The sequence below is a fragment of the Portunus trituberculatus genome, chromosome 42, assembly GCF_017591435.1.
Source record: "Portunus trituberculatus isolate SZX2019 chromosome 42, ASM1759143v1, whole genome shotgun sequence".
NCBI lineage: Eukaryota > Metazoa > Arthropoda > Malacostraca > Decapoda > Portunidae > Portunus > Portunus trituberculatus.
In genome coordinates this window covers 19,408,788-19,423,572 of record NC_059296.1, presented here as the reverse complement: position 1 = coordinate 19,423,572, position 14,785 = coordinate 19,408,788, and the positions used below count along the sequence as shown (strand labels likewise).

General features: G+C 40.2%; 1 protein-coding gene across 1 annotated transcript in view; it reads left to right on the top strand.

The window, feature by feature from the left end:
* LOC123517704 overlaps positions 1–14,785 on the top strand; it is a 90,913-nt gene that overhangs the window by 32,391 nt on the left and 43,737 nt on the right. The window contains 5 exon segments of the mRNA XM_045278060.1: positions 10,514–10,612; positions 10,752–10,858; positions 11,310–11,518; positions 12,158–12,274; positions 12,400–12,568. Coding sequence (XP_045133995.1) covers positions 10,514–10,612; positions 10,752–10,858; positions 11,310–11,518; positions 12,158–12,274; positions 12,400–12,568 — 701 coding nt within the window.

Sequence of the window (14,785 nt, the reverse complement as noted above, 5' to 3'; positions counted from 1 at the left end):
TCTTTCACTGACCAACCTGGTGAACAAACCTTCAACTTTGCTATCCTTCATGACCTAGAGCAGCTAGTGCAGTTCCCTACCCGTATTCCTGACCGCCTTGGAGACACGCCCAACATTCTTGATCTTTTCCTAACCTCCAACCCTTCTGCTTACTCTGTTAAACTTTCCTCTCCGTTGGGCTCCTCCGACCACAATCTAATTTCCGTTACCTGTTCTATCACTCCAGTGCAGCCTCAGGACCCGCCTAAGCGGAGGTGCTTCTGGCATTTTAACTCTGCTAAGTGGGAGGAACTAAGGCAGTACTATTCTGATTTCCTTGGGATGATTATTGTTTTCATGTCAGAGATCCTTCTCTTTGTGCCGAGCGCATAACAGAGGTGATTATCTCTGGCATGGAGCTATACATTCCTCATACTTTCTCTAACCCTAAAGCTAAAAAGCCTTGGTTTAACTCTGCTTGTTCTCGTGCTGTCAATGATAGAGAGGCGGCTCACAAACGGTTCCGTAGCCATCCAACTGCTGAAACTCATGCCCTATATATTTCTGCCCGTAATCATGCCAAATCTATTCTCCAACTTACTAAAACTCTTTCATCAATAGAAAATGTCAAAGTCTTTCCAATTCTAACTCCTCTCGAGATTTCTGGCATCTAGCCAATAATATCTCTAACAACTTTACTTCTTCGTCTTTCCTCCTTTACTTCATCCAGATGGCTCTACAGCTGTCTCTTCTTTTCTAAAGCTGAACTCTTCGCTCAAACCTTTGCTACCAACTCAACTTTGGATGATTCTGGGCATATTCCTCCTACTCCTCCACCCTCTGACTACTTCATCCCTAAAATTAAAATTCTTTATAAAGACGTTTTCCTGGCCCTCTCTGGCCTTGATTCTCGGAAGGCTTACGGTCCGGATGGAGTCCCTCCTGTTGTTCTCAAAACTGTGCTTCCGAACTCGCTCACTGCCTGGTCAAACTCTTTCATCTGTGTCTCTACTTCTATTTATCCTTCTTGCTGGAAGTTTGCTCACATTCAACCTGTCCCTAAAAAGGTGACCACTCCAATCCTTCTAACTACCGCCCTATAGCTTTGATTTCCTGCCTTTCTAAAGCCTTTGAGTCTATCCTTAATAGGAAGATAATGAGGCATCTATCAGCTCACAACCTTCTCTCTGATTGCCAGTATGGTTTCCGTAAAGGCAGATCTACTGGTGATCTTCTTACTTTCCTAACTGAATCTTGGTCATCCTCTTTAGGGACTTCGGTGAAACCTTTGCTGTCGGCCTTGACATATCGAAAGCCTTCGATAGAGTCTGGCACAAATCTTTAATTTCTAAACTACCCTCCTACGGATTCTATCCTTCTCTCTGTACCTTCATCTCCAGTTTCCTTTCCGATCGTTCTATTGCTGCTGTAGTAGACGGTCACTGTTCTTCCCTAAAACTATCAACAGTGGTGTTCCACAGGGTTCTGTCCTATCACCCACTCTCTTTCTATTATTCATCAATGATCTCCTAAATCTGACTCAATGCCCTATCCACTCCTATGCTGATGATACCACCTTGCATTATTCAACAGCGTTCAACAGACGCCCAACCCAACAACAATTAAATGACTCAAGGCGAGATGCTATAGGACGCCTAACTTCTGATCTTTCACTTGTTTCTGATTGGGGCAGAGAAAACCTGGTTTTGTTCAATGCCTCAAAACTCAATTTCTACAACTATCTACTCGACATAACCTTCCAGACAACTATCCTCTCTTCTTCAATAACACTCAACTTCCCTCTCCTCTACATTAAACACACTCGGTCTATCCTTCACTAAAAATCTAAACTGGAAATTTCACATCTCTACTCTTGCTAAATCAGCTTCCAAGAAGTTAGGTGTCCTGTGGCGTCTTCGTCCATTTTTCTCCCTCCCAGCTGCTTGCTCTGTACAGGGCCTTATCCGCCCGTGTATGGAGTATGGCTCTCATGTCTGGGGATCCACACACAGCTTTACTAAACAAGGTGGAATCTAAAGCTTTTCGTCTTATCAACTCTTCTCCTCTAACTGACTGTCTTGATTCTTTAAGTCACCGCCGCAATGTTGCATCTTTATCTGTCTTCTACCGCTGTTTTCATGCTGTCTGCTCTTCTGAACTTGCTAACTGCATGCCTTCCCCTCCTGCGGCCTCGCTGCACAAGACTCTCTACTTCTTCTCATCCCTATTCTGTCCATCTTCCTAATGCAAGAGTTAACCAGTATCTTCACTCCTTCATTCCCTACACTGGTAAACTCTGGAACTCTCTACCTGTGTCTGTATTTCCACCTGCCTATGACTTAAACTCTTTCAAAAGAGGAGTGTCAAGACACCTCTTACGTTAACTGGACCCTCCTTTTAAATTTTTTTGTTTTTTCTCTTTCTCCTACTTTCCTCTTAACAGGGCCTGGCAACCAGCGGGATTTTTTTTTTCCAACACTTTGTTTTCCCTTGGCCAGTGCCCTTGTAATGTAAAAAAAAAAAAAAAAAAAAAAAAAAAAAAAAAAAAAAATCCGCCATTTGTCGGTCTTTTGCCGTCACATCAAAGGAATGACACACAACTCAGCAACCCTCATGTGGATGGGGAGTGTAGTCCTGGTGCACGTTCAGTATTGTCGTGGATGGTCACAAGTTTTTTTTTGCAATTTTCAACCCAGTCGCAGACAACAAACTCAAAATCAGTTGGGTGCATCCTTGTAAAGTTTTCATATAGTCCACTCACATGCTGAAATTTTAAGTTAGATAACATAGTTGTTCCACTGCAAATCTCCTTGCATAGAGTTTAGACACCCACCAATACACTCTCTCTCTCTCTCTCTCTCTCTCTCTCTCTCTCTCTCTCTCTCTCTCTCTCTCTCTCTCTCTCTCTCTCTCTCTCTCTCTCTCTCTCTCTCTCCTCTCCTCCCTCCCTCCCTCCCCCTCCCTCCCTCCTTTTACTAAGTTGATGTTCATGAATAAAAATGTATATGTGGCCGCAGCCAACTGCACATTTGCACTTATGGCTATGGTCACGAAGAAACTGAATGACACTGTTGCACCACAGAATGATGATACAACACGTGGATACACAATAAGTGGAGGAGGTAGTAGATACCTACTGAAAAAATAATTTACTTCCAGTGAGATCTAATAGCACTAGTTCAGGGGGTGCTGTGAACCTTCCATTAAAGCTAGTTGTGATCTTGCTGAATGTTTCCCTTTGTGTCTCACAACTCAAGGAGGCAGTCACAGTGTGCCCTCTAAAGACAACCCTCCTACTCCTACTTCTCACACACACACACACACACACACACACACACACACACACACACACACACACACACACACACACACACACACACACACACACACACACACACACAGTTGCATAGCAATGTAGATGGGATAGCGTTGCACGGTAGCTCAGTGGTTAGAGCGCTGGCTTCACAAGCCAGAGGACTGGGGTTCGATTCCCCGGCCGGGTGGAGATATTTGGGTGTGTCTCCTTTCACGTGTAGCCCCTGTTCACCTACCAGTGAGTAGTGCAGAATGTAAATCGAGGAGTTGTGACCTTGTTGTCCCGGTGTGTGGTGTGTGCCTGGTCTCAGGCCTATCTGAAGATCGGAAATAATGAGCTCAGAGCTCGTTCCGTAGGGTAACGTCTGGCTGTCTCGTCAGAGACTGCAGCAGATCAAACAGTGAAACACACACACACACGCACACACACACACACACACACACACACACACACACACACACACACACACACACACACACACACACACACACACACACACACCAGCACACAAGAATTTGACCAGGAGGTGGAGGAAGTGGTTAGGCTGGGAAGGTACACTGAAGGGGGTAAGAGACCAATGAAGGTGAAAATGAAATCTCAAGTGGCTGTAGAAGAAATAATGGCTAGAAAAGGGAAGTTAGCCGATGATGTCGATCACAATCATAAAATGCTCATTAGAAAATGGAACAGTACCAGTAGAATGGAAATGAGCTGAGGTGGTTCCCATATATAAGAGCGGAAGGAAGGAAGAACCTCTGAATTACAGACCAGTATCACTAACTAGTGTAATATGTAATATGTGTGAAAGAGTAATAAAGAAATAATGGATCGAGTTCCTTGAAGACAACAAATTATTATCAAATAGCCAATTTGGCTTTAGAAAAGGTCAGTCGTGTGTAACAAATTTACTGAGTTTCTACTCTAGAATAGTTGATAGGGTACAAGAGAGAGAGGATGGGTTGATTGTATTTACTTTGATTTAAAAAAAGGCATTTGATAAAGTGCCACATGCAAGGTTACTGTGGAAATTAGAGGAGAAGGGTGGTTTAAAAGGAAACACATTGAGATGGATGAAAAATTATATGAAGGGGAGAGAAATAAGGATGGTAGTCAAAGATATGAAGTCCAAGTGGAGAGCAGTAGAAAGCGGAGTGCCACAGGGGTCAGTATTGGCGGCAATACTTTTTCTCATTTATATAAATGACATGCCAGAAGGAGTGAAGAGCTACATAAATCTGTTTGCGGACGATGCAAAACTGTGCAGAGTTATAAAGCAAAAAGAGGATTGTGAAATACTGCAAGAAGACCTAAATAAGATCTGGGAATGGATTAAAAATGGGAGATGGAATTCAATGTGGACAAAAGCCATGTCATGGAAATGGGAAAGAGTGAAAGACTACCAGTGGAAATCTATAAGATGGGAGATGGAGTAGTACTGGAGAAAGTAAAAAAGGAAAAGGATTTGGGAGTGACGATGGAAGAAGATAATCAACCGGTAAGCCATATTGATAGAATTTTCAGAGAGACATATAATTTGCTAAGGAATATTGGAATAGCATTTCACTACATGGACAAAGAAATGATGAAGAAACTGATAAGTACTATAATAAGACCCAGATTGGAATATGGAGGAGTAGTGTGGACCCCTCACAAAAAGAAACACATAAGGAAGCTGGAGAGACTACAAAAAATGGCTACAAGAATGGTCTCAGAACTTGAAGGGATGACATATGAGGAGAGACTAAAGGCTATGAATCTTCCAACATTGGAGCAGAGAAGGGAGAGAGGGGATCTCATCCAAGTTTATAAATTGATAAACGGAATGGACCAAGTGGACAATGAGTATCTGATCCTGAGAGAAGACTATACCAGTTGAAGCACAAGATCGCATAGTAAGAAGCTGAGGAAGGGAAGATGTGTAAGAGATATTAAAAAGTATAGTTTCCCGCAAAGATGTGCTGAGACGTGGAACAGTTTGAATGAAGTAGTGTCTGCAATGAGTGTGCATAGTTTTAAAGTAAGATTGGATAAGTGTAGATATGGAGACGGGGCCACACGAGCATAAAGCCCAGGCCCTGTAAAACTACAACTAGGTAAATACAACTAGATAGATACACACACACACACACACACACACACACACACACACACACACACACACACACACACACACACACACACACACACACACACACACACCTTTTTACTATGCGATTTCCTCTCTCAACTTCATTTGCTCATTATCCACTTCATCCAAACTGTTCAACTGTTTATAAACTCGTATTAAATCCCCTCTTTCTCTTCTTTGTTCCAAGGTAAGCAAATGAATTTGCTTACCTTGGAACAAAGAAGAGAAAGGTGATTTAATACAGGTTTATAAACTGTTTGGATGAAGTGAATAATGAGCAAATGATGTTGAGAGAGGAAAATTTAAATAGAACTACGAGATCGCATAGTAAAAAGATAGCCAAGGGAATATGCTTGAAGGATGTGAAGAAATATAGCTTCCCACAGAGATGTGTGGAGTGGAGGTGTGGAATAGTTTGAGTGAGGAGGTAGTGTCAGCGAGGAGTGTGCATAGATTTAAAGGAAAGTTGGATGTGTGTAGATATGGAGACGGGGCCACACGAGTATGATACCCAGGCCCTGTAAAATTACAACTAGGTGAACTAGGTGAATACACACACACACACACACACACACACACACACACACACACACACACACACACACACACACACACACACACACACACACACACCACTTAAAATTCAAAATCAAGATTATGGCGACTCCAAATCCAGCCTCAGAGTTCCCTTCTGGGGAGGGGACCACAAATGTCCCCAGGTCGGGCTGCTCTTCTGGTGGCGACCTAAAATGTCTTGACATCCCCCAACGACTTTTTCTTCATTAACTTCTGCAACATTTGCGGTCTTAGATCTAATTTTCAATCTGTGGAACACCACATCTCTACTAAACCTCATCTTCTTTTCCTTACCGAAACACAGCTCTGAGGCAACTGAGAGTAGCCCCTTCTCATTTTCCTCCTACTTCCTCTATCTTAATTTTTGCTTCAAAGGTGGATGTTGTGTCTGTGCAACAACTTAACTTGTTCTAGCACCCATGCTCTCAAATGTTCCAAGTTTTCCACCATCTGGCTTTGACTCAATAGTCACTCTCTAACTAAATTTATCTTTGCTGTCTATCTCTCCCCTAACTCATCTTACTATAGTAAATTCTTGACTATTTAACTTCCAGAGTGGAGCACATTCTGTCTCTCTACCCTTTTGCAGAGATCTCCATCCTTGGAGATTTCATTGTTCACCATCAGCTTTAGCTTTCCTCTCCCTTCACTGACCATCCTGATGAACTTGCCTTCAATTTTGCTCTCATCCATGACCTAGAGCAACTGGTGCAGTACCCTACTCATATTCCTGACCGTCTTAGAGACACGCCCAATAATATTGATCTCTTCTTTACCTCTAATCCTTTTGCTTATGCTTTTACCCTATCTTCTCCGTTGGGCTCCTCCAACCACAATATCATTTCTGTATCTTGTCCTATTTCTCCTATTCCTCCCCAGGATCCCCCAAAGCAGAGGTGCCTCTGGTGTTTTGCCTCTGCCAGTTGTGGGGACCTGAGTAGGTATTATGCTCTTTTTCCCTGGAACGATTACTGTTTCTGTGTCAGAGACCCATCTCTGTGTGCTGAATGCATAACAGAGGTGATAATGTCTGGCATGGAGGCTTGCATTCCTCATACTTTTCTCAACCTAAACCTTCTAAGCCTTAGTTTAACACAGCCTGTTCTTGTGCTGTACATAATAGAGAGATTGCCCATGAAATGTACTTGAGTCTTCCATCTCCTGAATCTCATGCACTTTATATTTCTGCCCAAAATCATGCCAAGTATGTTCTTGAACTTGCCAGACACTCTTTCATAATAGAAAATGTCAAAATCTTTCAAACTCAGACTCCCCTCATGACTTCTGGCATCTGGCCAAAACCATGTCCAATAACTACTTCTTCATCTTTTCTTCCTTTATTTCATCCTGATGGCACCACTGCCAGCTCTTCTTTATCTACAGCTGAACTCTTCTCTCAAACCTTTGCTAAAAACTCCACCTTGAATAATTCTGGGCTCTTCTCCTCCCTCTGACTATTTCATGTCTTCAATCAAAATTTCTTGTAATAATGTTTTCCATGCCCTCTCTGGCCTAAACCCATGGAAGGCGTATTGACCTGATGGGATACCTCCTATTGTTCTCAAAAACTGTACTTCTGTGCTTCCACCTTGCCTGGCCAAACTCTTTCAACTAAGTCTATCGACTTTTACCTTTCCTTCTTGTTTGCCTACATTCAGCCTGTTCCTAAAAAGGGTGACCGTTCTAATCCCTCAAACTACTGTCCGGTAGCTTTAATCTCTTGCTTGTCTAAAAAATTTTAATCTATTCTCAATAGGAAGATTCTTAAACATTTGTCAGTTCACAATTTTGTATATGATCACCAGTATGGTTTCCACCAAGGTCGCTCTACTGGTGATCTTCTGACGTTCCTTACTGAGTCTTGGTCATCCTCTTTTAAAAATTTTGGTGAAACTTTACTGTCGTGTTAGACATATCAAAAGCTTTTGATAAAGTCTGGCACAAAGCTTTGATTTCAAAACTGCCCTCCTACAGTTTCTATCCTTCTCTCTGCAACTTTATCTCAAGTTTCCTTTCCGATTTCTATTGCAGCTGTGGTAGATGGCCATTGTTCTCCTAAGTCTATTAACAGTGGTGTTCCTCAGGGTTCTGTCCTGTCACCCACTCTCTTTATATTTTTCATTAATGATCTTAACCAAACTTCTTTTTCTATTCACTCTATGCTGATGATACCACCCTCCATCTTTCTATGTCCTTTCAAAGATGACCAACCCTTCAGGAAGTCATCAGATCATGCAGGGATGCCACAGAATGCATGACTTCTGATCTTTCTAAGATTTCCGATTGGGGCAGAGAAAATCTAGTAGTTTTCAATGCCTCAAAAACTCAGTTCCTCCATCTATCAACTCGACACAACCTTCCAGACCACAATCCTCTCTTCTACACTGAATATCCTTGGTCTGTCCTATACTCATTTAACTGGAAATTTCACATCTCATCTCTTGCTAAAACAGCTTCTATGAAGTTAGGCATTCTATGGTGTCTCTGCCAATTTTTCTCACCCCTCCAACTGCTAACTCTGTACAAAGGCCTTATCCATCTTGGTATGGAGTACTCTTTGCATGTTTTTTTTTTTTTTTTTTTTTGGGGGTTCACTCACAACTATTAGATAGGGTGGAATCAAAATTTTTTGTCTCATCAACTCCCCTCCTCTCTTCCTATCTTTTAACACTGTTTTCATGCTAACTGTTCTACTGATCTTGCTAACTGCATGCCTCCCCTCCTGTGGCCTTGCTGCACAAGGCTTTCGTCTTCCTCTCACCCCTATTCTGTCCAACTCTAATGCAAGAGTTAACCAGTACTCTCAATCATTCATACCTTCCACTGGTAAACTCTCGAACTCTCTTCCTGCTTCTGTATTTCCATATTCCTTTGACTTGACTTCTTTTAAGAGAGAGGTGTCGAGACATTTGGCCCTGAATATTTTGGCTAACTCCTATGTCTTTTAGGGAACTAGCAACATAGTGGGCCTTTTCTTTTGTTGCCCTTGGCCAGCTGTCCATCCTACATTATGCAACAATGAAACGATACGTGGAAATGCAACAAGTGTGTACCCATCTTTAGAAATCAGGCTGTAGCTCATTGGTTTCAAGGTCAAGACACCTTAATAATTGGAGGAAAGATTAGTTTTAGGTTCTCCATATCCTCTTCCACCTCCAGTAAATCACCTGTCATTGTTTGATAGCAGGAAAGATGATGACTGAAGAGCTAAAGATAGTAATTATTGCTTTGCATAAAGCATGCTTTATTTGGAAGGAAATGGTAATTATTCTCAGTGATGTCTAATAGGACTGGTTCAGAGGGTGCTGTGAACTTATTCAAGCCAGTTGTGACCTCACTGAATAATTCCCTTTGTCTCTCACAACACAAGGGGGCAATCACAGCCTGTCACAGCCTGCTCCCTAAAGACAGCTCGGTTCCTTCACACGAAACTACATGCATCTATCTACACATACATCCTTCATGGAAAATTTAAAATTGACAAAAATAGATCTCTCCTACACCATCCTCGAAGTTCCATTCTGACTGTGTTTCTATTTAACTTGTGTAGTGACTTGGACCTCAGTGGGCCTTTTTTTTGCTGGTGTTTTCTCTTACATAAAAGAAGAAAAAAAAAGGCAACAAATCTCATGTTGCTTAAGAAAGCACATGCTTTTGAAGTGCCACTATGTATTTTTTATTTACTTATTTTTTAAGTTTAATTAATTTATTTTTTTTATAAGGCCCACTGAAGTCTCAGTTCCAGATCAAACTCATAAGTAGTTATAAAAAATCAAAGGATATGTGTTTTGAAACCTCCCAGAAGTAGGGAGTGAGTTTCCAGAGATTGAGAATACCAGTTAACTCTTGCATTAAAGAGGTGAACAGAATAGGGGTTAAAGAAAGAAGAAAGTCTTGTGCAGCATATTCTGCTGGAGGAACTGAGGCATGCAGTTATCAAGATCAGAAGAGCAGTTAGCATAAGAATAGCAGTAAAAAATAGCAAGAAATGCAATATTGTGGCTATGTGAAAGAGGCTGAAGACAGCTGTATCAGTGGAACCCATCATACATGTGATGCATATACTCCATACATGGACAGATAAGGACCCTATACAAAGTTGCTGGGGGATGAAAATATATGCTATAAAAAAGGATGACTGAGAACACCTAACTTCATAGAAGTTGTTTTTAGTTAGAGATGAAATATAAAATTTCCAGTTTAGTATAAGAATAGAGGACATCCTGAGGATGTTTGGTGTAGAAGAAGGAGTCAGTCAAGTGTCACTGATGAAGAGGGGATATGTATTTGGAAGGTTGTATCAAGTTTTATTTATAGAGAAATTAAGTTTTTGAGGAATTGATTTGCTCTTTCCAGTCTAGAAATTTCGAAAGAGATCAGAAGTTAGGCATTCTGTGATTGTGATCTGCTATTTGCGGCATTTTATAGCTTAATTTTTCTTGTAATGTCAATCCCCTGATTGATTTTTATTTGCTGTTATATCTTAACTCTTAACAACTAATCTTCATTTACAGGAGACACACTGCAAACATATATATGATAGATATTCTTCATATGATTTGAAAGAGTGGACAGCTTCTCTGGTGAAGGAATTTACCTTGGATCTTGCTCAGGTATTTATTTTGAGTCTTGTTTAAACATATTTTTTCCCTATTTTAATTTGTAAATGTCCTGAAAATGTTGTAATTCTTGAATTGTGTTTTCAGTATTCAAACAGTTTTACACATCTTTCTAAAAATATAAATTTTTCAGATTGAAAAAAAGATGGGGAGACACAAACTGGCAGTGGCTTTTGAGAGAGATATTTCATCAGTACTGAAATCTCTAAAGCAAAAAATTCTTGATATCGGTAATCTAAGGTAAGGTGAAAAATAAACTTTCACATTTATTTTGCATTACAACACATGGAATAACCTTTAGCTTAATGCAGTGGTACTAATCTAAAAGTATTTTAAAGAGTTACATTTAGCTCCAAAAAAATGATTTCATGACCTGTTGTTACTCATACATTTTACCTTTTGTAGTTATAAGATGAACCAATTCACATCAAAGCTTTGTATATGCATAATATCTGGTTTCAGGTTCAGTGACTGGAACACTTTCAATTGTTTTGTTTGGTGGTTGCACTGCTTAGTTTCAGGATGTAGAGTTGTTTAGTGTTCAAGGAATGTATAGTGGAATTTGTAGTTTGTTTTGATGATTCAGGATTTTCTCCTGGAGTAAGGATATTTGTGTCTTAAATCATAAGATAGTAATGATGATATCAAACTGATATTGGGTTTATGGATTAATAATATTATTTTCTTTTAGTCGACTACAAGAGGAGAAGACTAAAGTGCTATTGAATCAAGCACCGAGTTCTGTGGCCCCAGTAGTAACTAAAAGTTCCAAACCCATCACATCGCTTGCTGGTAATGTCAAGGAGGTACCCCTTCCAGGTTCTCCCATGCCTAAAAGTAGTGGGACATCTGTTCTCTCCAAGAATGATATTCCATTGCCACCAAAGCCCAAGTCACCAGGTAGAAATGATAGTTTATATGTTGTTTGATGTTGGTTCTTTAAAAATTTCAATATCTTATAACATTTTTTATACTCTGTAATTGATGTAGTTATGAGAGAAATGAAAATTCTTCCTTTTGGCTTTAATTTATTATTTTTCAAATTTAAGGACCACACGTGAGGAAAGTTTTCATTCATCGCAAAACTTGTTAACTAAAAAAATGTGCTATGTCTCGTCAAGAGTGGAGTTCTATTCACATTCACCTTTGTTATTATATTATTAATCATGACTTTTTTTTTTTATTAAATTTTACTGAAGAAAATCACTGGTTCATGATGTGAATTAGACTTTTCCTAAACTCACTGAAAGTGTTGGTCATTATATTCATTTGTTGATAAATCCAGCAGTGTTCACCAAAGGAAATGTTCTACAAGGAGGTGAACTGAGAACCAGTGAATATGTGAGAGAGAGAGAGAGAGAGAGAGAGAGAGAGAGAGAGAGAGAGAGAGAGATGAACTTGTTTGTATTGTGTTGATGATGTGAGGAAAGTAATTTGCTTTTATTTATATTTGTTTCAGAATATGACCTTCATGTTTTAGGTTTTGATGGTGTAATTGTTTAATGGTATTTTCTATCACTTATTTTGTTATATTTTCAGGATCTAAGGGACAAAACATTAGCAAGAACTATGATGATGATGAGCAGGATGTGGAAGATGATGTTATTGTTACAGATGTTAAAAATGCTGCAAATGAAAAGAAGTTTTCATCAAATGGTGAGATTTTCTTTAACATCTGATGGATTAGATGCTAAAAACTTCTTGATACTGATACACTACCTATATTTTTTGTAGAAAAGACAGGCTTTATGATGATATTTTAGGTGGCTCTGTGATTTCAGGTCAAGGATTTACAAAGCGAAACTATCGCCCTGGGCCAAATGCTCGTAGGAGGAGCAGTTCAAGATCAAACACACCTACACTTTCACCGAGAAAAACATGGTCAAGATCAAAATCACGGTCTAAATCTAGGTCACCTAAGAGAATTATTTCACCCTCCAACAAGCAGATGTAAGTATATTTGTCTCATGGATTTTGGTAGTGATTTAAATGTGAGAGGTATTATTATTTAGTGTACTTTTATATATATATATATATATATATATATATATATATATATATATATATATATATATATATATATATATATATATATATACATACATACAGTGGAGATTCAATACTCTAACGTCTAAATACTCAAACTCTTCAATATTTGAACGCAATAGTTTGATTTAATACTCAGAAAAATACACGTGGTTGTAAACAAAGGCTCCATGGCATCCCCCTTCCCCCTCCCCCAGTTGTGACTTGTGCTGCTGCTGTCATCAGAATAACATTCTGCATTCTATCTGTAGGTTTTCATTTATAAACACCAAAGGCTTATTAGTGGTGAAAATATCTGGTAATCAAACGGTTGCACATGTGGTCGTATACAAAGCTCTGTCATCTCCCTTGTCGCAGCTGCCACTGTACCGTTCTTCAGGGGTGTGGAGTCAGATTTTCAAAAGTCCGACTCCGACTCCAGTAAATTTAAATGTTGCGACTTCAACTCCGACTCCGACTCCAGGAAATTTGAAGGTTGCGACTCCAACTCCGACTCTGACTCCGTTTTTATTTCTCTCGCTGATGAGGCCTTCTTGGCATCTGCTGAAAAACGTTGTCAGCCTAGCTCAGCAAGGGGGAGAATGGGGACGCGTAGGCAACGCGTATAATACAGGATCACACGATGTACTAGTACCACACTCATTTTACCATCGTTGGATATCACTTAGCAATCAACCTCTATGATGAATATACACATTAGCTCATGCAAAACACCATAAAATATAGCAAAAGGAGATACCCGTATTATCTGCTGTCTGGGTGGTTGTGGCGGCATGTACCGCCCTCCTTCCTTAGGGTATATCTTCAACAAAATACAAAATAAAAATCATGAAAAAAATATTAAAAATATCAATATTCCCTCAGACTGCTTGATTGAACACATCCTCCACAAAGTCAATTTCTCCCAATTTGTAGGAATCTCCATGAAGTGGAATCTTTACTCGAAAATTTATCACGTAAAGGAGTCGGAGTCGCTCATATTTTTACATACTCCGACTCTGACTCCGACTCCGACTCCTATTTTTACCGACTCCGACTCTGACTCCAATTCCAACTGCGACTCCGACTCCGACTCCAACTCCAACTCCAACTCCGGCCAAAAGTAGCCAACTCCTCAACTCCTCGACTCCGACTCTGACTTCGACTCCACACCCCTAGTTCTGATACCATATTACTGGTAATACCAGTACAGGGGATCCTCATGATTCAACCGTTTGCACTTCAAATTATTGCCAATTCGAACTCGGTTAATTAATACCCAATCCTCAAGGTTCGACTGACTGACTCACCAATTCGTCATTCATATCTCGTACACCACCCACCCAGTCAAATCCGCTGCCACCCCAAATTCGCTGCCAGCTCGGCAGGCAGAAGTATAAACCAACGCTACCCTGTGTGTCACTTCCTCTACCTCACTCTCGACCATGCTGCGCAAAGCCATCTCCAGCTCTACCCCTAAAGGGGCTATCACACTGGCCTATGATACGTGGAACGAGGAACATCTGCTCCAGATAGCTGGAACTTGCCCGTGATTAGCGGAGCAAAGTTGGGATGGCTTTATATCCAAGCTGGTTCTCCTTATGCTATCCCAATGAAAAACTAAACTTAATATATGTAATAAAAACATATTAAACTAAAAAGAAAGTGCCTAAATTTTTCATTTTGGAATATTAGTAATATTTCATGAATTTAGAAAGATAAATGTATATATCATGGCAACCCTCTGACTCCAAGTTGCTGTCGTGCACATCTCGGTTCATCTCTAGTTTCTTTTACTTCCTTTTCTTCAATAAGAGGAAGTGCAAATGCAATTCCAGAACGAAGCACAGTTTGAGGTATAAACGGCCTGGTTTTGTTCTGGTTTGTATTGATTAGGCTTGGTCATGGTTGCTGGGCCATTTTGCCTAGCATAGCAAGAACGCTGGCAGCTTTTATGTGATAATGTTCCTAGTTTCACACCAAGAACCATGGCCCGTGTTCCATGTATCATAGGCCAGTTTGATACCCTGTTAAGAAGCACAATTTCCTGCCTTTCAAAGATAAGCTTGAACTTATAAGAAAGTGTGAGGTGGGTATAGCACAAGTGGGTGTCCCTAGATCAATAGTATCAACAATTTGGAA